This window comes from Elaeis guineensis, chromosome 13, assembly GCF_000442705.2.
Source record: "Elaeis guineensis isolate ETL-2024a chromosome 13, EG11, whole genome shotgun sequence".
NCBI lineage: Eukaryota > Viridiplantae > Streptophyta > Magnoliopsida > Arecales > Arecaceae > Elaeis > Elaeis guineensis.
Window position 1 is genome coordinate 9,750,697 of NC_026005.2, and position 21,080 is coordinate 9,771,776.

Sequence of the window (21,080 nt, forward strand, 5' to 3'; positions counted from 1 at the left end):
AGCAACGGGTTGATGGCGACGTTTGTAACCGTCTGGCAGTGGACTGCCTAGGGTCAGGCGGAGTTTGCTGCGAAGCGTAGTGGAACGGACCCGTGGCTATCGCTGGGGCGTGCCACGTGGAATCTGCCGCACGAAGTGGGGCGGCGTTTGTCGTCGTGACTTGCCAGTGGATGGGAGAATCGCGCAGTATCCGTTGCAGGAGGTGGAGCAGGATCGTGGCCGTTTATCGTGGCTGGTCAGGTAGTAATGGAGCCGCACGGGATCCGTCATAGGGAGGGGAGCAGTGCTGCGATCATTACTGCGGTCTGTCAGGGAGTGGTGGGGCTGCGCGCAATCCGCCGCAGGAAATGTAGCAGAATCGTGGCCGCGATTGTGGCCTGGGAATGCTGATCTGTCGGCTGACGTTCGACAGTGGTCAGAGTCCGGCCACCGTAGAGGTCCGGACGAAGGCCGTCTGCAGCCGTTGGAATCGAGGACGGAGCCCGGCTCTCACAGAGTTCGGGCAAAGTCTTTCCGCAATCAAGATTAAAGGCGAAGTCCGGCTCCCGTAGGAGTCCGGGCGGGGCTTACCAGCAGTTGACGTTAAGGACGGAGCCCGGCTCCCGTGGGAGTCCGGGCGGAGTCTGCTCGCCGCTGAAGTTATCGGCGGAGTCCGGCTCCCGTAGGAGTCCGTCCGGCTCCCGTAGGAGTCCGGTCGCAGTCTGCCTTGCAGCCGTTGGAGTCAAGGACGAAGCTCGGCTCCCGCAGGAGTACGGGCGAAGTTTTCCTGCAGTCAAGGTTAAAGGCGAAGTCCGGCTCCCGTAGGAGTCCGGGCGGGGCTTACCAGCAGTTGACGTTGAGGACGGAGCCCGGCTCCCGTGGGAGTCCGGGCGGAGTCTGCTCGCTGCTGAAGTTATCGGCGGAGTCCGGCTCCCGTAGGAGTCCGGTCGCAGTCTGCCTTGCAGCCGTTGGAGTCGAGGACGAAGCTCGGCTCCCGCAGGAGTCCGGGCGAAGTTTTCCTGCAGTCAAGGTTAAAGGCGAAGTCCGGCTCCCGTAGGAGTCCGGGCGGGGCTTACCAGCAGTTGACGTTGAGGACGGAGCCCGGCTCCCGTGGGAGTCCGGGCGGAGTCTGCTCGCTGCTGAAGTTATCGGCGGAGTTCGGCTCCCGTAGGAGTCCGTCCGGCTCCCGTAGGAGTCCGGTCGCAGTCTGCCTTGCAGCCGTTGGAGTCGAGGACGAAGCTCGGCTCCTGCAGGAGTCCGGGCGAAGTTTTCCTGCAGTCAAAGTTAAAGGCGAAGTCCGGCTCCCGTAGGAGTCCGGGCGGGGCTTACCAGCAGTTGACGTTGAGGACGGAGCCCGGCTCCCGTGGGAGTCCGGACGGAGTCTGCTCGCTGCTGAAGTTATCGGCGGAGTCCGGCTCCCGTAGGAGTCCGGTCGCAGTCTGCCTTGCAGCCGTTGGAGTCGAGGACGAAGCTCGGCTCCGGCAGGAGTCCGGGCGAAGTTTTCCTGCAGTCAAGGTTAAAGGCGAAGTTCGGCTCCCGTAGGAGTCCGAGCAGGGCTTACCAGCAGTTGACGTTGAGGACGGAGCCCGGCTCCCGTGGGAGTCCGGGCGGAGTCTGTTCGCTGCTGAAGTTATCGGCGGAGTCCGGTCGCAGTCTGCCTTGCCGCTGAAGTCATCGGCGGGGTCCGACTCCCGTAGGAGTCCGGGCGGAGCTGTCTTGTAGCTGAAGTTGTTGGTCGTCGAGGATGAAGTCCGGCTCCCGTGGGAGCCCGGACGGAGATTTCTTTTGAGGTTGGCCTTGGCGGAGCCGTTGATTCTGTGGAGGACTTCGGCTGGGGGTATTTTATACCCAACAATGATCATTAGAGATCTATAATAACAAAATAGTCGATCTAGACTCAGAATTATAGATAAACCTTTTTTCTATAATTGGATTTTAAAGTTTACTATTTTTTATTCAATTGCTGCTGGAACGTTGCCTTGGTATCTCAGATTTGAGAGTCGATGCCAAGAAAACCAGTCAGAAGAAAAGCTTTGTAAGCTTCATAATCCATACTAAATATAATAGACTGAGGATAATATATTGCAAGAATATTGGATCATCAACAAGCTATCAAATCTCTTTTAAGTTGGTTCAAATGGTTTCATGATTCCACCTTGGGCTTTTATAATTCATAAGGGCATTATGCTGGTTTTTGATACTCGGAAAAAAAAAAAAAAAAAAATCTCAACTGGATCTATAATTGTCTGATGAACAGAATCAGCTTGTAGCAAGACTACACATGCGTCCAATATACTTTTGTGTTCAACAAATGGTCCAACACCCCATGTCCGGTCAAGCATATGGTTATTTAGCCAATTAAATGTTACTAATGAGAATAGTAATTCACTTCTCCTAATGATAGATCTTGATGATTTTTTAGGTCATCATGATACTGTTTTAGGTTTGCATTTGCATACAATTTATAGTGATTCCGGTAAAAGATGCTTTGGATATGCATAGATTCCGCAAGATAAAAAAGAATTCAATCACAAGCTTTTTTTTAATAGTTTTAAATTTATTTTTTTTTTTCGATTTCACCAGAAAATTAAGGAAGTCGATTTCATCAGAGAGACGAGGAAGTCGATCTGACATCGAATAAATCGATCTCATCAGAAAATCAAGAAAGACAACCTCGATAGAAAGATGATTATCTCATTTGGCTAAAGACTGACAAAAAGTCAACTATCTAATTTCGATCCCAATTGAGAATTTATTAGAAAACTGAAATCTGCGACCCATGAAATTAGAGATCGGTGAAATAATTACGACATCTAGAAATGACATTAATTATCTATTAACGAGATATCGTGGGTCAGATTAACTATTCATTAAATTCATATTGAATTCAATAACTCATACATTTTCGTACTTCAAGAGATAAAAATTATAAAGCAACAGCAAACTCTACTCTTATATGAAGTTAGAGAAGGAGACCAAAATAAGTTTTTTAAAAAATATTAAGCTCTCATCTTCATAATTTACCATCCACTGTTTCTTTTACTTCGGCCGACTTAAGCTTCGGGACTTATTCGGTAGATTCATCTTTCAATTAGGATCAAGATGCACTTATTCGGCATCCATCTAAGGATCTCGCCGGAGTTCAAGCGGCAACAGCTCTCATGATGGCTGTTATCCTGGCTGGCAGTATTACTCCTCGATTGTGCTGTAGAACAAACCCAGGAAGTCTCCGACCGAAGAATCTCTTAGAAGGCATCCATCCATCTCTACACCTGCGCCATCCTCTTGCATTGAAAAAGGATGTGCTCGATAGCCTCTTTTACATCGCCACATGGGCACATCGCAGGAATGCCCATCTCCCTCCTACTTGGAGTTCCCTCAGTTGGAAGGTGACCCCAGACAAACAAACTTCATGATGGGTACCTAGCCTCCAAAATTCGTACGGCATCTTTGATCTAATTAATAGCTCGTTGGATCTAACTTGAGGATCCGTATCAGTCGTGTCGGGTTAGCGTAGAGTCATACATCCGACCCCAATCTCGGGGTCGAGTCGTCATTTCACATCGTTCTAAAACCCTAATTATGCGCGTCCATCCCTCCCAGCTTCGTGCGTGTTCTCTCTGTCTGTTCATCCCTTCCTCCTCGCGGGAAGTGGAGGAGATTTGAATAGAGAGAGAATAATTTTCCCAAGCAGCGAAGTAGGATTCTGTCATAAATATATCCAGGTGATATCCTTAGCAGAAAGCACTTTATCTGTTTTTCCTTTTTTTCCTCCTCTTTTTTTTACTTTAAATTCATTCTAGATCCATCCCCTCCCAAAAACAAGCACAAAAGATCCAATCTTTTCCCCAATCTTCAATAAATTGATTGATAAAAGGTGGCAAAATGTCTGCAAAATGGCGCGCTTTACAGCACCGGCACCGATATACTTACAGCTCGGTCGGGTTCCCTAAACCATTTATCGAAGCCCTCAATCTTGTTCCTTCGGATGTTTTCTCCTCTTTTGATTTCTTCCCCCAATTGAAGCATTTGATCTTCCTGAACTCCACCTACTCCCAAGTATGTGCTGTTAAAGACCTCTCTTCTGCTTTCTCCCGATTGCTTGCCACCCCCGAAATCCCCACCGACACTCTGTCGACGGCCACTAGGCTCTACCTGGAAATCCTTTTTCTCGAAAACTCCCTCCCGCTCCACCGAACGCTGATCTCCTCCCTCGCAAAGAGCTGGAAGTTTCATTCTGTGATTGATAGTTGTCTTGTGTCTCTCTGTGGGGAATATGGCGATTTGAATAAGAAGGGAAGGAAGAGGTTCTTGGTGTCTCGGGCAGCATTATCTTTGATAAGTTACCCAAAATTAGGATTTTTGAATGAGACGATGGAGAAATGTTCGGTTTTGGCAGCGATGGATGTGGCTGTTGGGTTGGGAGGCGTGATTTCAGATATTGAAAGTGGGTGTCGGCCGTCACCAGTCGTGATGGAGCAGTGCCAGGAGGCTATGTCTTGTTTGTACTACTTGCTTCAGCGGTTTCCCTCCAGGTTTCTGGGTTTGGAGGGGTCGGGTGTTTTTGGGATTGTTATAAAAACTATCTTAGATGTTCTGAAGTCATCAGCTTTCTCAAGGGATTGCTTGGTGGCTGCTGGTGTGAGTTTCTGTGCAGCAATTCAAACCCGAATGGACCCCAGAGAGCTCTCTGCTTTTATTTCCTGTGGGTTCTTTGGTTTTAACAATGATAACAGAGGTATTGGTGATTTGGGGATGAAAAAGGTGCTTCCTGACCGTGATCTTTATTTAGAAATGAGAAATCTCTCAGTTTTGAGTAGGCTTTGTTTGCTGAGAGGGATACTGACAGCAATTCCGAGGAATGTGCTCAATACACCTCTCGTAGAGTTGACTATTTGTATGGCATGGACCATATTATACAATGGAATTCTGCCCGAGCTCTGCAAGTATTGTGAAAACCCCATTGATAGCCACTTCAATTTCCATGCTCTTACGGTGATGCAGATTTGTTTGCAGCAGATAAAAACCTCCATATTAGCGGAACTTACTGATTTTTCTGGAGATTATGAACCCCTTCCTGAAGACATGATCGGCCATATACTGCGAATTATATGGAATAATTTAGAAGATCCTTTGAGTCAGACGGTCAAACAGGTGCATCTCATCTTTGATCTCCTTTTGGATATTGAGTCATCTCTTCCTTCGGTAGAAGGTAATGAAAGATATAAATCACTCCTCTTCAAGATTGCAGGGGACCTTCTTCAGTTGGGGACCCGTTGCAAGGGAAGATATGTTCCTTTAGCTTCTCTCACCAAACGCTTGGGCGCAAAGACTCTGCTGGAACTGAATCCTGACCTCCTTTTTGAGACTGCTTATGCCTATATAGATGATGATGTTTGCTGTGCTGCCACGTCGTTTTTGAAATGCTTCCTTGAATGCTTGCGTGATGAATGTTGGAGCCATGATGGTATTGATAAGGGATATGATTCTTTCAGAGAGTTTAGCCTGCCTCCTTTATTGCATGGTCTCATATCTGGCAATTCGAAGCTCCGATCAAACCTAAATACTTATGCTCTTTCTGTCATGCTTGATGTTGACACAGACAGCATATTCCCAATGCTTGCTTTTATCTCTGTTGGACCAAGCATAGGTGAGCACAGATTCAGTATGGATCTAAAGATCGACCAGTGTGTAGCTGCACTGGTTTCTTTGCTAAAGGTGTCCCGCTCACTTGCTCTTATTGAGGGGGATATTGATTTGCACCATGATTCCTTGACTCAGCAAAAAAATTCTGATTGTGTTGCTCTTGTATGTATAAAAGGAATTAATGTTAGAATTCCTGTTGAGTGGTTAATCTTGGCATTGACACATGCGGATGACAGTCTACGAATAGATGCAGCTGAGTCTCTTTTTCTCAACCCCAAGACATCTAGTCTGCCATCCTCCTTAGAGCTCAGCCTGATGAAAGAGGCAGTGCCATTGAATATGCGTTGTAGCTCAACAGCTTTTCAGATGAAGTGGACAAGCCTGTTTAGGAAGTTCTTCTCTAGAGTTCGGACAGCATTAGAGAGACAAGTAAAGCAAGGGTTATGGCAGCCAACTGCATGCTCTGGTGGCATGCAAGATCATCCTGATGATTATGCTCAAGATGCAATGGTCCACCGAGCGAGGGACCTTTTCCAATTTATGAAGTGGCTGAGTTGCTTTCTTTTTTACTCCTGTTATCCTTCTGCGCCATATGAGAGGAAAACCATGGCCATGGAGCTTATTTTGATCATGATTGATGTCTGGCCTCCACAACCACCTCAAGGAACTCGTCTTCTCTATCCTTATAGTGAAGGAATTACTTCATCAGATTCCACACTGTCATTAGTAGGATCTGTAATTGATAGTTGGGATAGGCTAAGGGAAAACTCTTTTCGCATTCTCTTATGCTTCCCAACCCCACTTCCTGGAATTTCCTCCAATGGCTCAGTGAATCATTTGATCAGGTGGGCAAAGAAATTGGTCTGCAGTCCACGAGTCAGAGAAAGTGATGCTGGTGCTTTGACTTTACGCCTCATATTTAAGAAGTATGTGCTTGATCTTGGTTGGATAATTAGAGCTTCTGGTGATGTTGCTTGTGTCAATTCTCAAACAGAGCTGATGAATGGAGATATTCTTAAAAGTAGGACCCCTCTTGTAGAATACATATCATCACTTATAGAATGGTTGTGTGTTGTCGTAGAGGAGGGTGAAAAGGATCTTTCAGAAGCTTGTAGCAACAGCTTTGTTCATGGAGTTTTGCTTACACTTCGCTACACTTTTGAGGAATTGGATTGGAATTCTGAGGCAGTCCAGTCAAATTGCTCCGAGATTAGGTGTCTTCTAGAGAAGCTTCTAGAACTAATTATGCGAGTAACTAAATTGGCTCTTTGGGTAGTTTCTGCAGATGCATGGTATATGCCTTATGACATGGATGATATGGTCGATGATGCTGCTTTTCTTTCAGAAGTACCATTGGAGATGGATCCATCAGAATCCTTGTCAGAACCAGTGGATAGCAATTTGAAATCTGAGAATGATGTTATACCAGCTGAACAGGTTGTTATGGTTGGCTGTTGGCTTGCTATGAAGGAGGTAAAGACTAATGCTTGTGCTTCCCTCTGCAGCTAGCTTGCTGTACTATGTGCTTGCTATTAAATACAATTGCTCATTGATTCTCACCTTTTGATAATTTCAGCTAATTTCATGGATATAATCTTTTTCATTCATGGGCTCATACAGCAGAGATTCTGTTTAAGTTTATTTGCTAATGTAGTAATTATTTTTCTGTATATTTTAAGTAATATGACATTGAAAACAAGTGAATAGAAAAATAATTTTTAGTATTTATATTGATCATTTTCATTAAAACAAGGTATCTGTATTGTGTACAATGGTATGCTACAATTTAGATATCAATAGCTTATCATTTTTTATGGTAAACTATGATTGACAGACTTTCGTTTCCTTTTTCAGGTTAGTCTTCTTCTAGGAACCATCATTAGAAAAATGCCATTGCCTAGCTGCACCCTTTCGGATTCATCTGGTCAGGATTATCCTCATAGCAATGCTGATGAAATAGAATGCATCAACATGTCTGATGGAATGCTCGATTTGGTACAACTGGAGACAATAGGGAACCATTTCTTGCAAGTTCTTTTGAAAATGAAGCATAATGGTGCAATTGATAAGACCAGGGCTGGATTCACTGCTCTCTGCAACCGTCTCCTTTGCTCAAATGTACCAAGGTGTGCTTTGTTTTTGCTCTTTTATTGGTGATTGGGCTTTTATTTCCATAACGATTGATTTCATCTGCTTGAAATTTATGTAAGATTGCAGATATCAAGGACATGTAATAGGTATATTCTTTTTGTTTTTTCTCAAAACCACCTTAGTCTTGCTAGGCCATGAAACTTGTAATCTAAACTATAGAGTGAAAATGAGATGGCAACTAAAAGCAAAATTCCTCTTTTGCTCACACACAACCTGCTTTTGTTTTATCTTGTTGTGGATGTCTCTACATGCATGCGTCTGCAGGCATGTGTCTGGGCGTGCGTATATCTGCATGCAGGCATGCATGTGTGGTTCTCGTGCTTCGAGCAACTTACAAGTTCACTTTACGAAACCTTTTCCTCTCTGAATAATATATGCTTGATATTTGAGGAAAAAAAAGAAGGTTCACTGAAATAATTAGAGCTGTTCTGTTCTGTTGCATTTTTGGTAGCACTTGTTGCTTTATTTTTATTTTTATAAATAGTCTAAAGTATGCTCGCGTCTGCTATGTCATTGTGCACAAAATGATGTTGTGAACATCATGGTAAGTATAACCGTCAACTTGAGTTGTATTTTATGTAAATAATGTTTTCCTCATCTTCTGCTAGTATACACTTGCAAAGTATATCTTTCCTTTTCACAACCCAATGTGGAACTATCCTATTTATTTTTCAGTTAACTCTCTATAAGCTATTATGCACATGTCCCTAATTAACTTAAAATATAATGGAAAAAGAAATTTAATTTGTTTACACGGTATCACTTGAACATTAGTCAAATGTAATGACACAGAGAACTTTTCCTTCCTTGCAGGCTTTGCAACTTAACAGACTCATGGATGGAACAACTGATGGAAAGGACTATTGCGAAGGGCCAAACAGTAGATGATTTATTGAGGAGAAGTGCAGGAATTCCTGCTGCTTTCATAGCTCTGTTTCTTTCAGAGCCAGAAGGGACACCAAAGAAGCTTCTTCCAAGGGCATTACGGTGGCTGATAGATGTTGCAAACAGGTCATTGTGCAATGCCCCTGAAGACGGTGGCTGGAAGACTGAAGTGGTGCTTAAGGATTTATTTACCAATCAAAATGACACATCATTGGGAGATATGACGACAGAAACTCATGTCAATATGAGGGCCTCTAAGATTCGAGATGAGGGTGTAGTACCCACAGTACATGCGTTCAATGTACTAAGAGCTGCTTTTAATGACACAAATTTAGCAGCAGATACATCAGGTTTTTGTTCTGATGCTATGATTGTTTCAATACGCTCATTTTCATCTCCTTACTGGGAGGTTCGCAATGGTGCTTGTCTTGCATACACTGCCTTGGTTCGTCGTATGATTGGATTCCTGAATGTACAAAAACGTCAATCAGCGCGACGTGCATTGACTGGGCTTGAATTCTTTCACAGGTAATGCTTCCATGATTATCGGGAGTCATTACAGCATGAATACTTTGACAGCAATAATTTTAATATAATTTATAAAGTGAAGACATGTTAAAGATTTTCGATGGCATAACTGTATGATCATCCTATCCAAACTTAAACCTGTATTGTGCTACTGGTGTTTTATGTATTATATAGCTATTATGAAGTAAATTATAGAATATAACTTCATTGGCAAACTAAAATTGCAGACATAACTATCCAGTACTACCATTGTTTATAAATAACCTTGTAATCCTTTATTTTCTTTGATTCATCTGAGCTACTGATGAATTCAACAAGAACAGTGAAGAGTGAATTATCCAATGACTCTATATTGAGGCATCAAATACCCCTTGTGATCTTACTCTTATAATGTAACATATGCTGGGGTGATCTAACTTGTATTTTGTGATTTGAAGTTTCGCTAAAAATATGTATAAATAGGATTCTGTTAAAGGTCTCATTGGGAGTTGTTTAGTGTTAATAGCACTATTTTCGGTAGATAAACTAAATAGTGTTTTCAGATGCATTACTGTGTTTTAAGCTTCTAAGTAATCATTTAAAAATTTCAATGTTAACTTGAGCTCTACTGTTGCTTTTTTATAATTTTTCCAATCTTCACAATGTGCCTCATATGGTTGGTCTAGATTCTGGTAATAGGATATGGTATGTTATACATTTTATATGGATAATATCAGTAGAATTTATTGTTAAACAAAGGGTGCATATTGCTTTTGAAGTGAGTTAGTGCAAGCATTTTGAAACCTTGGTCATGCCTTTTAATGACCATATATTTTCTAACTTCAATATATTTTCTAAATTGCATAATGACTTGATTATTGTCTTTGTAGCAGTCAATGATGTTGATGCCCTTTTGATGTTGCAACTCCATTAAGGCCTTGCTGGTAAATAAGGTTAGACTACAAGGTATTTGTTCAAAATGAGAATTCTAAGGCCTTCAGTTGTTCCTAAGTTTACCCTTGACTTATCTCCACATTGAAAAAGAAAATTTTCACTATTTCCTTGATTTAGGGAACGTGCATGGCATGCAATCAGAAGTGCTAACTGCTAAGACTTAATTGCATGCAACCATATTTTATTTTTGCAATGACATTGTAAATTGAGAGTATGCATATCAATTTCCAATAAACAAATAAAATATTCATAGAAAGTTACCAAGATTATCTCAATGATAGGATATTGGAGCTATGAATCAAACTTAGGGGTTTTCAATGTGATATAGTAGAGTTAGGGATGTTTTTATTTTAATTGGCTTACATCATTTATTTTGTTATCAAATATGTTTTGATGGTTATCATTTGCTGGTAATTATGAACGAATCCTGGCCAAGAAGAGGACAGCGGCTATTGGGCATCACTTGCCTATCTTTACTTCTGGCCATGCTAGATATTTCATTTATATCTAAACTAAGAATTGACCATAATTTCTCTTATGTAGGTATCCTGCTTTGCATCCGTTCCTCTTTAGTGAATTGAAGATTGCCACGGCTATGCTGGGGGATGCATGCTCTGGGCATGTGGAATCAAACATGGCAAAATCCATTCACCCAAGCTTGTGCCCGATTCTTATTCTTTTGTCCAGGCTGAAGCCGTCACTTATCAGCAGCGGAATGGATGATACTCTGGATCCCTTTCTGTTTATGCCTTTTATCCGGCGATGTGCAACCCAAAGTAATCTCAGAGTTCGTGTTCTTGCATCAAGGGCTTTGATCGGTCTGGTATCCAATGACAAACTGCAGATTGTCATTAATGAAGTGGTCCATGGATTGCCTCCTGGAAGACATTGGATGCCCACATCCAGCACCTCAATTTCAGCTAACATGAGCAATGGTGATGTAACTACAGTAACATCCAGTGCTTCAACATCATCTAATATGAGCAACAGTGATATAACTAGAGCTACTTGTGCTGCTTCCTTCAACTCAATTCATGGACTTCTATTGCAGTTGTCTTCTCTTCTTGATAACAACTGCAGAAACTTAATTGACATTGGCAAGAAAGATCATATTCTTGGTGAACTGATTAAGGTGCTTGCGAGGTGTTCATGGATTGGCAGCATCAACTTATGCCCTTGTCCTACCCTAAATAGCTCATATTTACGGGTTCTAGATTTGATGCTTGAGATTGCAAGAACATGCACAAGCCAACATTTAGCTACAATCCAAACTTTGTTGCTCGAGCTAGCCTCTGAATGCTTGGGTGCTGAAAATTCTCTTGGGTCATTACAGCATGATCCAACTAAACTTGAGCTCCGCAGGCAAGCAGCTTCATCCTATTTTAGTTGCCTGTTGGGTGGAATTCCCGAAGCTCTTGAGGAGGATAACCAGCTACAAAGATATACTCCACCCACATTAAATTTGTCAAGGGTGTCTGAAGTTGATATTTCTCCATTTGAACTGCAGGAAAGGATAATGTCCTGCATCTGTGATTCTGCTTATGAAGTTAGGATTGCAATGCTAAAAAGCCTTCTCCGTTTGGTGAAATCTACGAAACTTGGTGATGGTGATGGCATTATTTACAAGTGGGCCAGGCCGAATCTGCAGCCAATGCTGATGAATGTTTTGTTTGTGGAAGAGGATCCAAAATGCGTTTATTATGTTTTAATGATTATCTTTAACTGGAATATTTTGCGACTTGTGATGCCCAATGACTTGCAAGTTGAAAAGCCCAGTTATGTTGGGACAGATTGTGATTCGGCATTTTGCTTGTGGGACAGATTAGTTCACTTGAACAGCACCATGATGCGTGCAAAGACCCGAGAAATCATTCTGTGCTGCATGGGTATTTGTATGAAGCAGTTTGTGGAATTGCTTAGGAATTCTATTTACAGTAATCAACATCTGATAGAAAAAGAGACTACTAGTGATCACAGCAGAATTGACCAAGCAATGGGTTGGGCAAAAGCCTTCAGAAGCGTTAATTCTTTCATTAACCTAGTTAAGCATCACAGTTCGCCATCTGAACCTGTAAGCATGCGCAAGGCAACTGCAGAAGCCATTGTAGCATCTGGATTGCTCGAAGAAGCCAAATCAGTTGCTTCATTTGTGTCTAACAGCCATATCCCATCTGAAGAACCAAATGTTTCTGATTTGGAGAAACTTTCCCAGTTGAAGATGTTCGAAGTTATCAATCTATATGCTTGCAGGATACTAGATTTATGGTTCACATGTATCCAGCTGTTAGAGGATGAAGATGTCGGGCTTAGACAAAGACTTGCCAAGAATGTGCAGAAGTGCATAAATTTTAAAGGATTGAATGGAAGCTTCAAAAATGATGCAGTACCCACCCAAGTGGATAGAGTGATTGAATCAAGCTTTGAGTTCCTATCTTCAGTCTTTGGCCACTGGCTAGGATACTTCAATTACCTATCAAGATTGGTCTTGAGCACTGCTATTTCTGTGAGTTCCCATGCAGATCTAGTTAGACGGATATTTGACAAAGAAATTGATAACCACCATGAAGAAAAGCTGTTGATATGCCAAATCTGTTGCTCACATTTACAGCAGCTCTCAACATCAAAACCTTGGATGGTTGGGGTTGATGAAGCCTTCAATAAGAGCACCATCAAAGTGTTTCTACAAAGTTGGAGACTTAGATTTTTATGCCAGTTGATATCATTTATCAAGAGCTTTCTCAACATTGAGGGGAGAACAGACTGGATTGGAGGCATTGGCAACCATAAGGATGCTTTTGTATCCATATATGCCAATCTGCTTGGCCTTTATGCACTCACACAGTGCCCGCATGAAGACCATTCATCGGCACAGACAACAGATACTCATAAGATTTACGTGTCGGAATTTTTGGAACTTAGGGAGCTTGTCGGACCATTTATTAGAAATCCTTTAATTTCTAACCTGTATTTTTTGGTGATCCAGTCACATGAGAAGATGCTTGGAGTTTTACAAGCCCCACAATTCGAAGGAGGATACTCGGTCTGGAATGGTTTTGATCCTTATTTTCTTCTTAGATGACACTGACTTGTAATTTGTAAACTGTAAAAGAGACTGAAAGTCATTCGATATAGAAGATTGCTGGAATTTTCATCAAGCTTGCCTGCATAGCGTACATATCAAACTATAACATGTTTCTTTCTTCTCATCTTGTCAAGGGATTACCTGATTTTCACATTTTACTACCGAATACTGATGCTGTCTGTTGTGACGAGGAACATTTAGAGTGCCCAGATTTAAATGATAAATCTAAGGTAAAACAAGATGTAGCATGTGGGGATGGAATGATGCTTTAGTTTCCTAAAACTGAAGTATTTTTCAGCAGGCTGTTTCTAATCCTAAGTATGTTGCAACCGAGCTGTTAGATTGGCATCTGAGTTTTTTGAAGTTTCCTGGGCCACCTGCAGCTCCAGGAGCTCTCTATCTAAAATACCATAGCTTGTGAATTGGGTACTTCCTCCCCATGGGATACCAAAAGTCAATTTTGAAGGCTCAGTTGGAGATTATATTGGTGCTGCTGGCTTTGTGATCAAGGACTATAATGATCAGCTTGTTTGTATTGAAGCCAGAATATTTCCAGCCATCTGAATTCCGATGACCAAAGTATGAGCAGTGTGGCAAGGATTTATGGTAGCCACATTCATTTTGAATTGCGGGAAAATTATTCTAGGAGGGAACTCTAGTACAGTTATCTATTGGTTACCGGGTAAATATTGTACTGGTTAAAGGTGGAGGTTTGAACTTGGAGTTTCTGGACGGCGATGCGATACCTCCTGATTTGGCGTTTTTACTTCAAATAGATTTGATGGGTTTTAGTTATCTTCGATCTTTTTTTTTTTTTTTTCCTTTAATCTTATTTATCCTTTGCGGAATTAACCGAAAAAAAAAAAGATACAGAACGCTTGAAGAAACCAAGGCAACATCAAAATGCATAAGACGATGCTTGATTTAGGCTGAGAATGCAGCGTATGTGCTTGTTTGGTAGACGGATGATTGGATGCTTCCATTGTATACAGGTGTTTCATTTGAAAAGATCTTCATCAAAAATTGTATATTTTGGTATGGATTGTCAAACGTGAAACAGGAACTCATGCTATATATTTCCTTGTTCTTCTTTCTTTCAGTTATTGGTGGTGGTTTCTTTCAGTGCTCTGTTGAATCAACACCTAATTTATTTTAAAGCTGGATAATGGATTTTATTCAAGTTTCTTTCTATTTATTCATAAATCAAATAATTCCCAAAGGTTATCGAATTAGATGGCCCAAACATACTCCAAAGTTATGATACATTTTTTTTTTAAAAAAAAATTGTTGCATCCGTAAAAGGAATTATAATTCCAACAGATTAACTTTTAATGGCACGGTGGAGAATTAAAAAAATCTTAAAATAAAAAAATAATATCTTTCCAGAATGTGTAGATTGGATTTCTTAGTCCAGAATGTAAGGGCCCGTTTCCATTTGGGCCTGGGCCGGCCACTTGGGCCATCAATGGTGCGCCCACAGAGGACGACTTCCGATTGGAGCCGTCTTCTCCCTCTCTCCGATTCTCAAGGAAAATCGGAGTTCCAGGCACGCCGGACTCCAGTAAAGCCCAAACACTTGATCAATGTCTTCCCCTCCCTCTCTCCGATTCCCAAGGAAAATCGGAGTTCTAAGGCATGCCGGACTCCACTAAAGCCCAAGCACCTGATCTATAAATTCTCGCCTGTTCTCTCTCTGAACCCTGAACCCACTTCTTCCTCCTCCTTTGAAACAGGGTATCCCCTGTTCTTCTCTCCTGTTTTTCTTTGGTGTTTCTTCGTCGTCGGCATCGCCATGCTAGAGAGAGGGGATCAAGAAGAAGAGCACGGCGGCCAGAGCTCATGCCAGTGGGCCGACCTCCACCCACCGCTTCTACAGCTCATCCTCCGCCGCCTGACGCTTCCCGACTACTTCCGCTTCGGCTCCGTCTGCCAACCGTGGCACGAAGCCCAGAGTGATCTCCCCTATCCCTACGCCGAGCTCCCCATGCTCTTCTTCTCCAAAGTCTTGGCAGGACGCTCTGACGACTCGCGGCTATTCTTGTCCCCATCGGACGGCAGATGCTACCACATCGACACAAAGTTGGAGGGATCATCGGAGAGGCACGTCAATTGCATCGCCTCCTCCCATGGCCGGCTCTTGGTGCACGACTTCTTCGTGTCGGCGAACGTCTCCAAGCTCTTTCTCTTGAACCCCTTCGCCGGCGCGAGAATTGAGCTCCCCGACTGCCGCGGTTTTCGCCATTACTTCGGCCGTCCCATCGCACTATCCTCCTCTCCAACCGATCCAAACTGTAAGATCATGGTCGCTTATTATCTCCATGTCATGTACTGCCGGATCGGAGATGCCAAGCGGACGTGGACCAAACTCCGGATCTTTTCGCAGCCTGAGGATTTCATCCACGACATCATCTTCTTGCCCGGGAATCAGAGATTTTATGGCCTGACGAATAAATACGACCTTGTGTTCCTGGACGCCATGGACATGGATCCCCCAATCCTCGACTACACTATGGATATGGATCCCCCAATCGGCAGAGTGGGCCTCGATGACAGCCAGCTGGAACCGCTGCGGGATCGAATTACCCAGCCCCATTTGGTGGAGTACATGGGACAAATCTTGTTGGTGAGATTGCGAGATTTCAATCTCGCTCGAGGTCGGAAGGCGAATTGCGTGCCGGAAATCCATCTGGATGTATTTAGAGCAGATCTGGATGAAAAAGCATGGGTGAGAGTGGACAGCTTGGGAGGTGGTGCTCTTTTTATAGGAGAAGGGTGCTCGGGATGGATTCCAGCGAGCAGGGCGGGCACGTGGGGGGATCGGATATACTGTTCTCGATCTCGATTGCAGCTTACAACCAGACAGAGATCGAAAGAGGAAGAATGGTGCTGGCTAGAGCATCAAGTGTGGGATGGGAAAAGTTGTCTTCATAGGCCTCCTGTTGAGATTGAGCGGAGAGTTAATTACTCTCTCTTTTGGATAATGCCATGAGTTTTTTGCTTTTTTTTTTTTTTCTTTTTAAGTGAGGATTATTTAATTTGCAATTGACCGTGAGCATCATAAGTCCCTCCCAGCAAAAATTGAATTCTCTTACGTACCTGTACACTTATTTTTTATTTTCAATAATTAATAAAAAAATAAATAGCTTAGTCTGAATGGATCCGTTCTTATGTTCTCTCTATTTATTTTTTAATTATTTTTATATATTTTTTTGATAAATTAAATTTATTAAATTAATCTAGAATAAATACATCCATCAACATATATAGATATCCATAAAGTAGATCCTGTGTCATTAGCCACTTTAAGTTTTTTTTGAGAGAAATCTAATATGGTTGCATTTGATGTATTGTCAGACAGTGATAATCTAAATTATCAGATAATCTAAATTATTTGGAATCTAGATAGATTGTCAGTAATATTGATTGCTGTGTTTGATACACGTGGATAATATTGGAGTAAAATTACTGAAAATTTTGATTGACATATTTGATATGACAATCAGATTATTGATAATGTAATTTTAAATTCTCAAAATACTTTTAAATCAAATTTATTAAAAATCACACCTCATATACAAATTTTTCGAAATAAAAGAATAAAAATATATTATATATTATAATATATAATATATATTATATTATATATTATATATAATATAACATATTATATTATTATTTTTATTATTTTATTTTTATTAATAATAATATATTGTATTATTATATTACTGTGTTTGGTACACGTTGTTCTCGATCCGCATCGGAGCAAGATCCTATCGGAGAGATATCTAGCTGTCGAGAAGAAATGAAGAAGGACACGGAAGATCTGTCCTCTTCTTTCGGTGACCATGCATGGCCGTCCGGGCATGAGGCGGCGATCCTAGTGGAGCAGAGACCCTTCGTTTCTAGTCTCTCTTTTCCATCATCCAGCACGACATCGCCACATCCCTCTCTCTCCCAGCACGGTCCTTCCGCATGGTGCCGCCTGTGGCGACCGGTGTACTGCACCCTTTCCTTTTTTTTCTTTCGCGTGAAGTTGATCGGCACGACGTCGATTGCAGCGATGAAACATCTCCTCTTTTATGCCCATCAGCGGCGGACGGACAGTTATCGACAGCGCTATGCGGCCATGCTTCCGGATAACTGCCAACCGAATTTGGTGGTGGAAGAGGTGCTGGTTTGGCCCTCTTTCCTACCATCGAAAGAGGAGTTGGGGAGGTTGGGGGGAGGTAGGGTTTTTCAATGGGTGGCACCGTGCGGGAAGGGGGGCACTTTTATCCAGAAATTTTATTGCAAGATTACCTCCATTACCTCTGGATAGCGACTCCTCCCCTTAGTAATTCAAATTATCTTATAGAAAGTAATCTAGATTATCTGATAATCCAGATTATCAATCTAAAAAGTATACCAAACGTGGTAATCTCATGGGACCTCTTTAAATTAACAGTAATTTGGATAGATTGCCAGCTATCAAATGCAACCTTAGAGTTATTATAAGTACTTTTAATTCTAGGAACATTAGAATCCCTTCTTTCATAAGATATAGAATATTTCAATTTTTTTAAAAAATTAATTTAAAATTATTGTAGCAATATTTTAAATTCTTAGTGGAGTATGCTTTGTTTGTTAAAGAATGATTAGGGTTACTTTAGAATCCAAACATTAGGAAATGAAGTTACTTTTATATAGTTTAAGAAGTATTTAACGATGTATGTTATTAATTATACATATGTTGGTGTGTGTTGTTGTTGTTAATGTTCTCGTATCCATGACCTATAACACCTAAACAGGTATTTTGTAATTTTATTTTCAATATTTTTGCTTTTTGATAAATAATAGGAAGTTTATACTTGTCTCTTAAAGATGCAACAAACTCTATTAGTATAAACCCTATCGAGGGTCACAAATGGGTCTGTTCAGATAGAGGCATGCTTGATCCTGACCTAATTTTTTTATCACATATGGGTCATGGTTTTGGACTTGAATCAACTCATTAGCTGATTGGATTGGGTTGAGTTTGGTCCATAGCAAAAGTTTTAGACCCCACAAGTTATTTAGCTTGGATTGGGATCGCTATGTTCAATACGGAACCTAGATATTCCACTTTGGGTCGAGTCGAATTTGTAGTTCCAATCAAATATTTAACCTTGCAAAATTCTTTGTGCATCGCGAGCGGTGTAGAAAATTTGATGTGGAGTACACTATCTCATCCAATTGGTCCACGTAGTCATCACTTTCCAATATGCATTTAATGTCTGTAGGTCAGTATTTTCGTTTAAAAATTTTGTATGACGAAGATGCCTCTGTCCTTTGAAAAAATTACGACATTCTATGTCCATATTATGATATGCTGCGTCTATAATATGTACAGGATGTCATAATTTTTCTCTAAAGAACAGGAGTATTTTCGTCATTCAAAATTTTCAAACGAAAAAGTCGATCTGTAGGCATTAAATACGCGTTGAAAAGTGGTTAAATAAAAATATCTCTCTCATATTATGATATTCGAGGCCATATTATGATATCATAGGCTATATCATACTACAGGATGTTATAATTTTTTCTAAAAGATAGAGATATTTTCATTATATAAAATTTTTAAAAGAAAAAATCAATCTGCAGGCATTAAATATATATTAAAAAGTGGTGACTATATAGACCAATCGAATGAGATGGTACACTCCACGTCGGATTTTCTACACCATCCGCGGTGCACAAAGAATTTCGCTTAACCTGAGAGTTAAAATATAAAAATTAATAATTACATGTGAAATTATTAAAAAATGTTAAAAATTGTAAACAACCAACTTAAGCTTACATTCCAAAATTTTTAATTTTGTAAGAGTAATTAATCATTCTTAAGTTTACAAATTATAATTTTTAAAATATATATTGATACACTTAAAAGCATTATAGATAAGAACTCACTAAAATAAATAATGAACTATTAATGCTTAATTATAATTAAATGAGAATAGATAAGAGAAGATGTAGTTATTGAGATGAAAAAGGAAGAATTAATTTAAATTAAAGTTTATTCAATGAATTAGGAAATATATTTAGAGCAAAGGAGAAGCAAGTTTATATAATTTAAGTTCGAGCATTGGGCATGATTGAGCTTAGGTTAGGTTGTGCCCATCTTTTATTGACCCAAATCATACTAGGATGATATACAAATCAAGTTGCTCGGGTTGAAAAATACTTGACTCGGAGCCAACAAGGATTTTTAGATTTGGTGAGATCTAGTAGGGATGGTATTGGGTTGGGTTTCAGGTCAGCTTGATCTATTTTCCCTCCAAACCATATCAGAAAGTGTCCTATTAGTTGGGCATCCCATCCTACATTGCGTATTTGTTACGTATTCGATGCACAAAGGATATCATGCAAACTTCTTTCACTTCAAATAGCATTTCCAGTTTATTATACAAAGTCCCATTTAAATTAATTCCTTTCTTTGCATTTTTAACCATCACATCCTTATTTATTTTCATTTAATTATCCTTGAACATTCATATTTCTTTATCTATTTTTGTGGATTCTTATTTGTAATACTGTCAAGTATATCAATTGTACTTTGTAAATTTAAAAATGATCAATTACTTAGATAAAATTAAAAATTTAAAATAAAATTAATGTTTAAATTTATATTAATTTTGTATTTAATTATTAAGGGTTATATTTTACCTATAAAGAATAGCTGGATGCTCAATTTGAAATGCGAACCCAACCTGATCTGGACTCGATTCGAATTTAGACATTTTGATGTGTGTCCAGTGATAATTGAGCCCGACTCAACCTAAATGCCCCACTGGATTTAAAATTCTTGCAGTTTGTCCTTGCATAAATAACACCATAAGCCCATGATTGTTGATGACACTTTGAAATGATACCCAGGACCACTTGCTTATTTTGTGAGCTAGATTCAATTTCAACACAATCTAACTTTCAAATAGTAATTATTCCAACAGAGAGAAGCTCTGTATGAATAGTAGATAGATTATACTGTAAACCAAGATGAGTTCAAATCCTTTTTTTGATGGACTTTTTACACCGTAAAAAATTATACCATCCTCCATAGCCACCACATCATCCATTTCGGGGATGGATAGATGAAAATCCGAGCAATTATGCTTGGTGCGAAACATGCCATGCACCTGAGATAAGCGATAGCCATCCAGATGTAGCAACTTTCTAGGATGGTACGATACTCTGCAGTGCAAAAAACGTCAACCAAGAATGCAATGCATCCTCGGAATTGAATTCATGGATAGTCTCATTTCCCAAAAGCATAAAATATGAGAATCGTTCTAATGAACAACATTTTTACCAACAATTATAAGAGGAAAGCTTTACAGGCTCCCTGCAATTCCAACTGAAAATAAACATCAGTTATAGGAGTTGGGGATAAGGACAGGATTTACGTCAGCCATCCCATAACTACCAAGACTCGTATTCTCCCCCCGATTAAATCACCGGAACCTCTCCAATCTCACCGTGGGCCGAGTTGGTCTCCCGTTGGGTGCAGCCGTCTTTTGAACACAGTCGTAAAAAGAACCCCGCTCATGTCCATTGATCGGCCATCACCGGCGGGAACGATGGGAACGAGCGCGAATCCACCAGCAAACCAACACACCCACATGAGAAGCAAAAAAAATGGAAATATTTTCATATTGAAAGGCCGGCTAAATGCTCTTCCCTTTCGGAGTAATACGAATATAAGAGTGACATAATACGAATACAAGAGTGACGAGGTGAAATTGTTTATGCACCACAATCAGTATAGAATGACACGCATCATCCGCAGTGATTGACTCACACATGAGATTGAAATTTTTTTTTTTTTTTCACGCACCTCACCGTGGGCAGTGTATGCATTCTG

The 21,080-nt window shown here is 40.8% G+C and overlaps 1 protein-coding gene across 1 annotated transcript; it reads left to right on the plus strand.

Moving 5' to 3' along the window:
- The first annotated feature begins 3,537 nt into the window (after positions 1 to 3,537).
- Positions 3,538 to 13,277, plus strand: LOC105056566 (uncharacterized). Its single transcript, XM_010938802.4, has 4 exons — positions 3,538 to 7,098; positions 7,480 to 7,751; positions 8,590 to 9,189; positions 10,666 to 13,277. The coding sequence occupies exons 1-4, from the start codon at positions 3,865 to 3,867 to the stop codon at positions 13,199 to 13,201; spliced, it is 6,642 nt and encodes a 2,213-aa protein (XP_010937104.1). The 5' UTR covers positions 3,538 to 3,864; the 3' UTR covers positions 13,202 to 13,277.
- The last annotated feature ends 7,803 nt before the right edge of the window (positions 13,278 to 21,080 follow it).

Excerpts from the sequence above, each read along its gene's own strand:
- LOC105056566 (XM_010938802.4), top strand. The coding sequence starts at position 3,865 with ATGTCTGCAAAATGGCGCGCTTTACAGCACCGGCACCGATATACTTAC. Across the intron at positions 7,099-7,479 it reads GTTGGCTTGCTATGAAGGAG|GTTAGTCTTCTTCTAGGAAC; the intron begins GTAAAGACTAAT and ends TTCCTTTTTCAG. Across the intron at positions 9,190-10,665 it reads GGGCTTGAATTCTTTCACAG|GTATCCTGCTTTGCATCCGT; the intron begins GTAATGCTTCCA and ends TCTCTTATGTAG.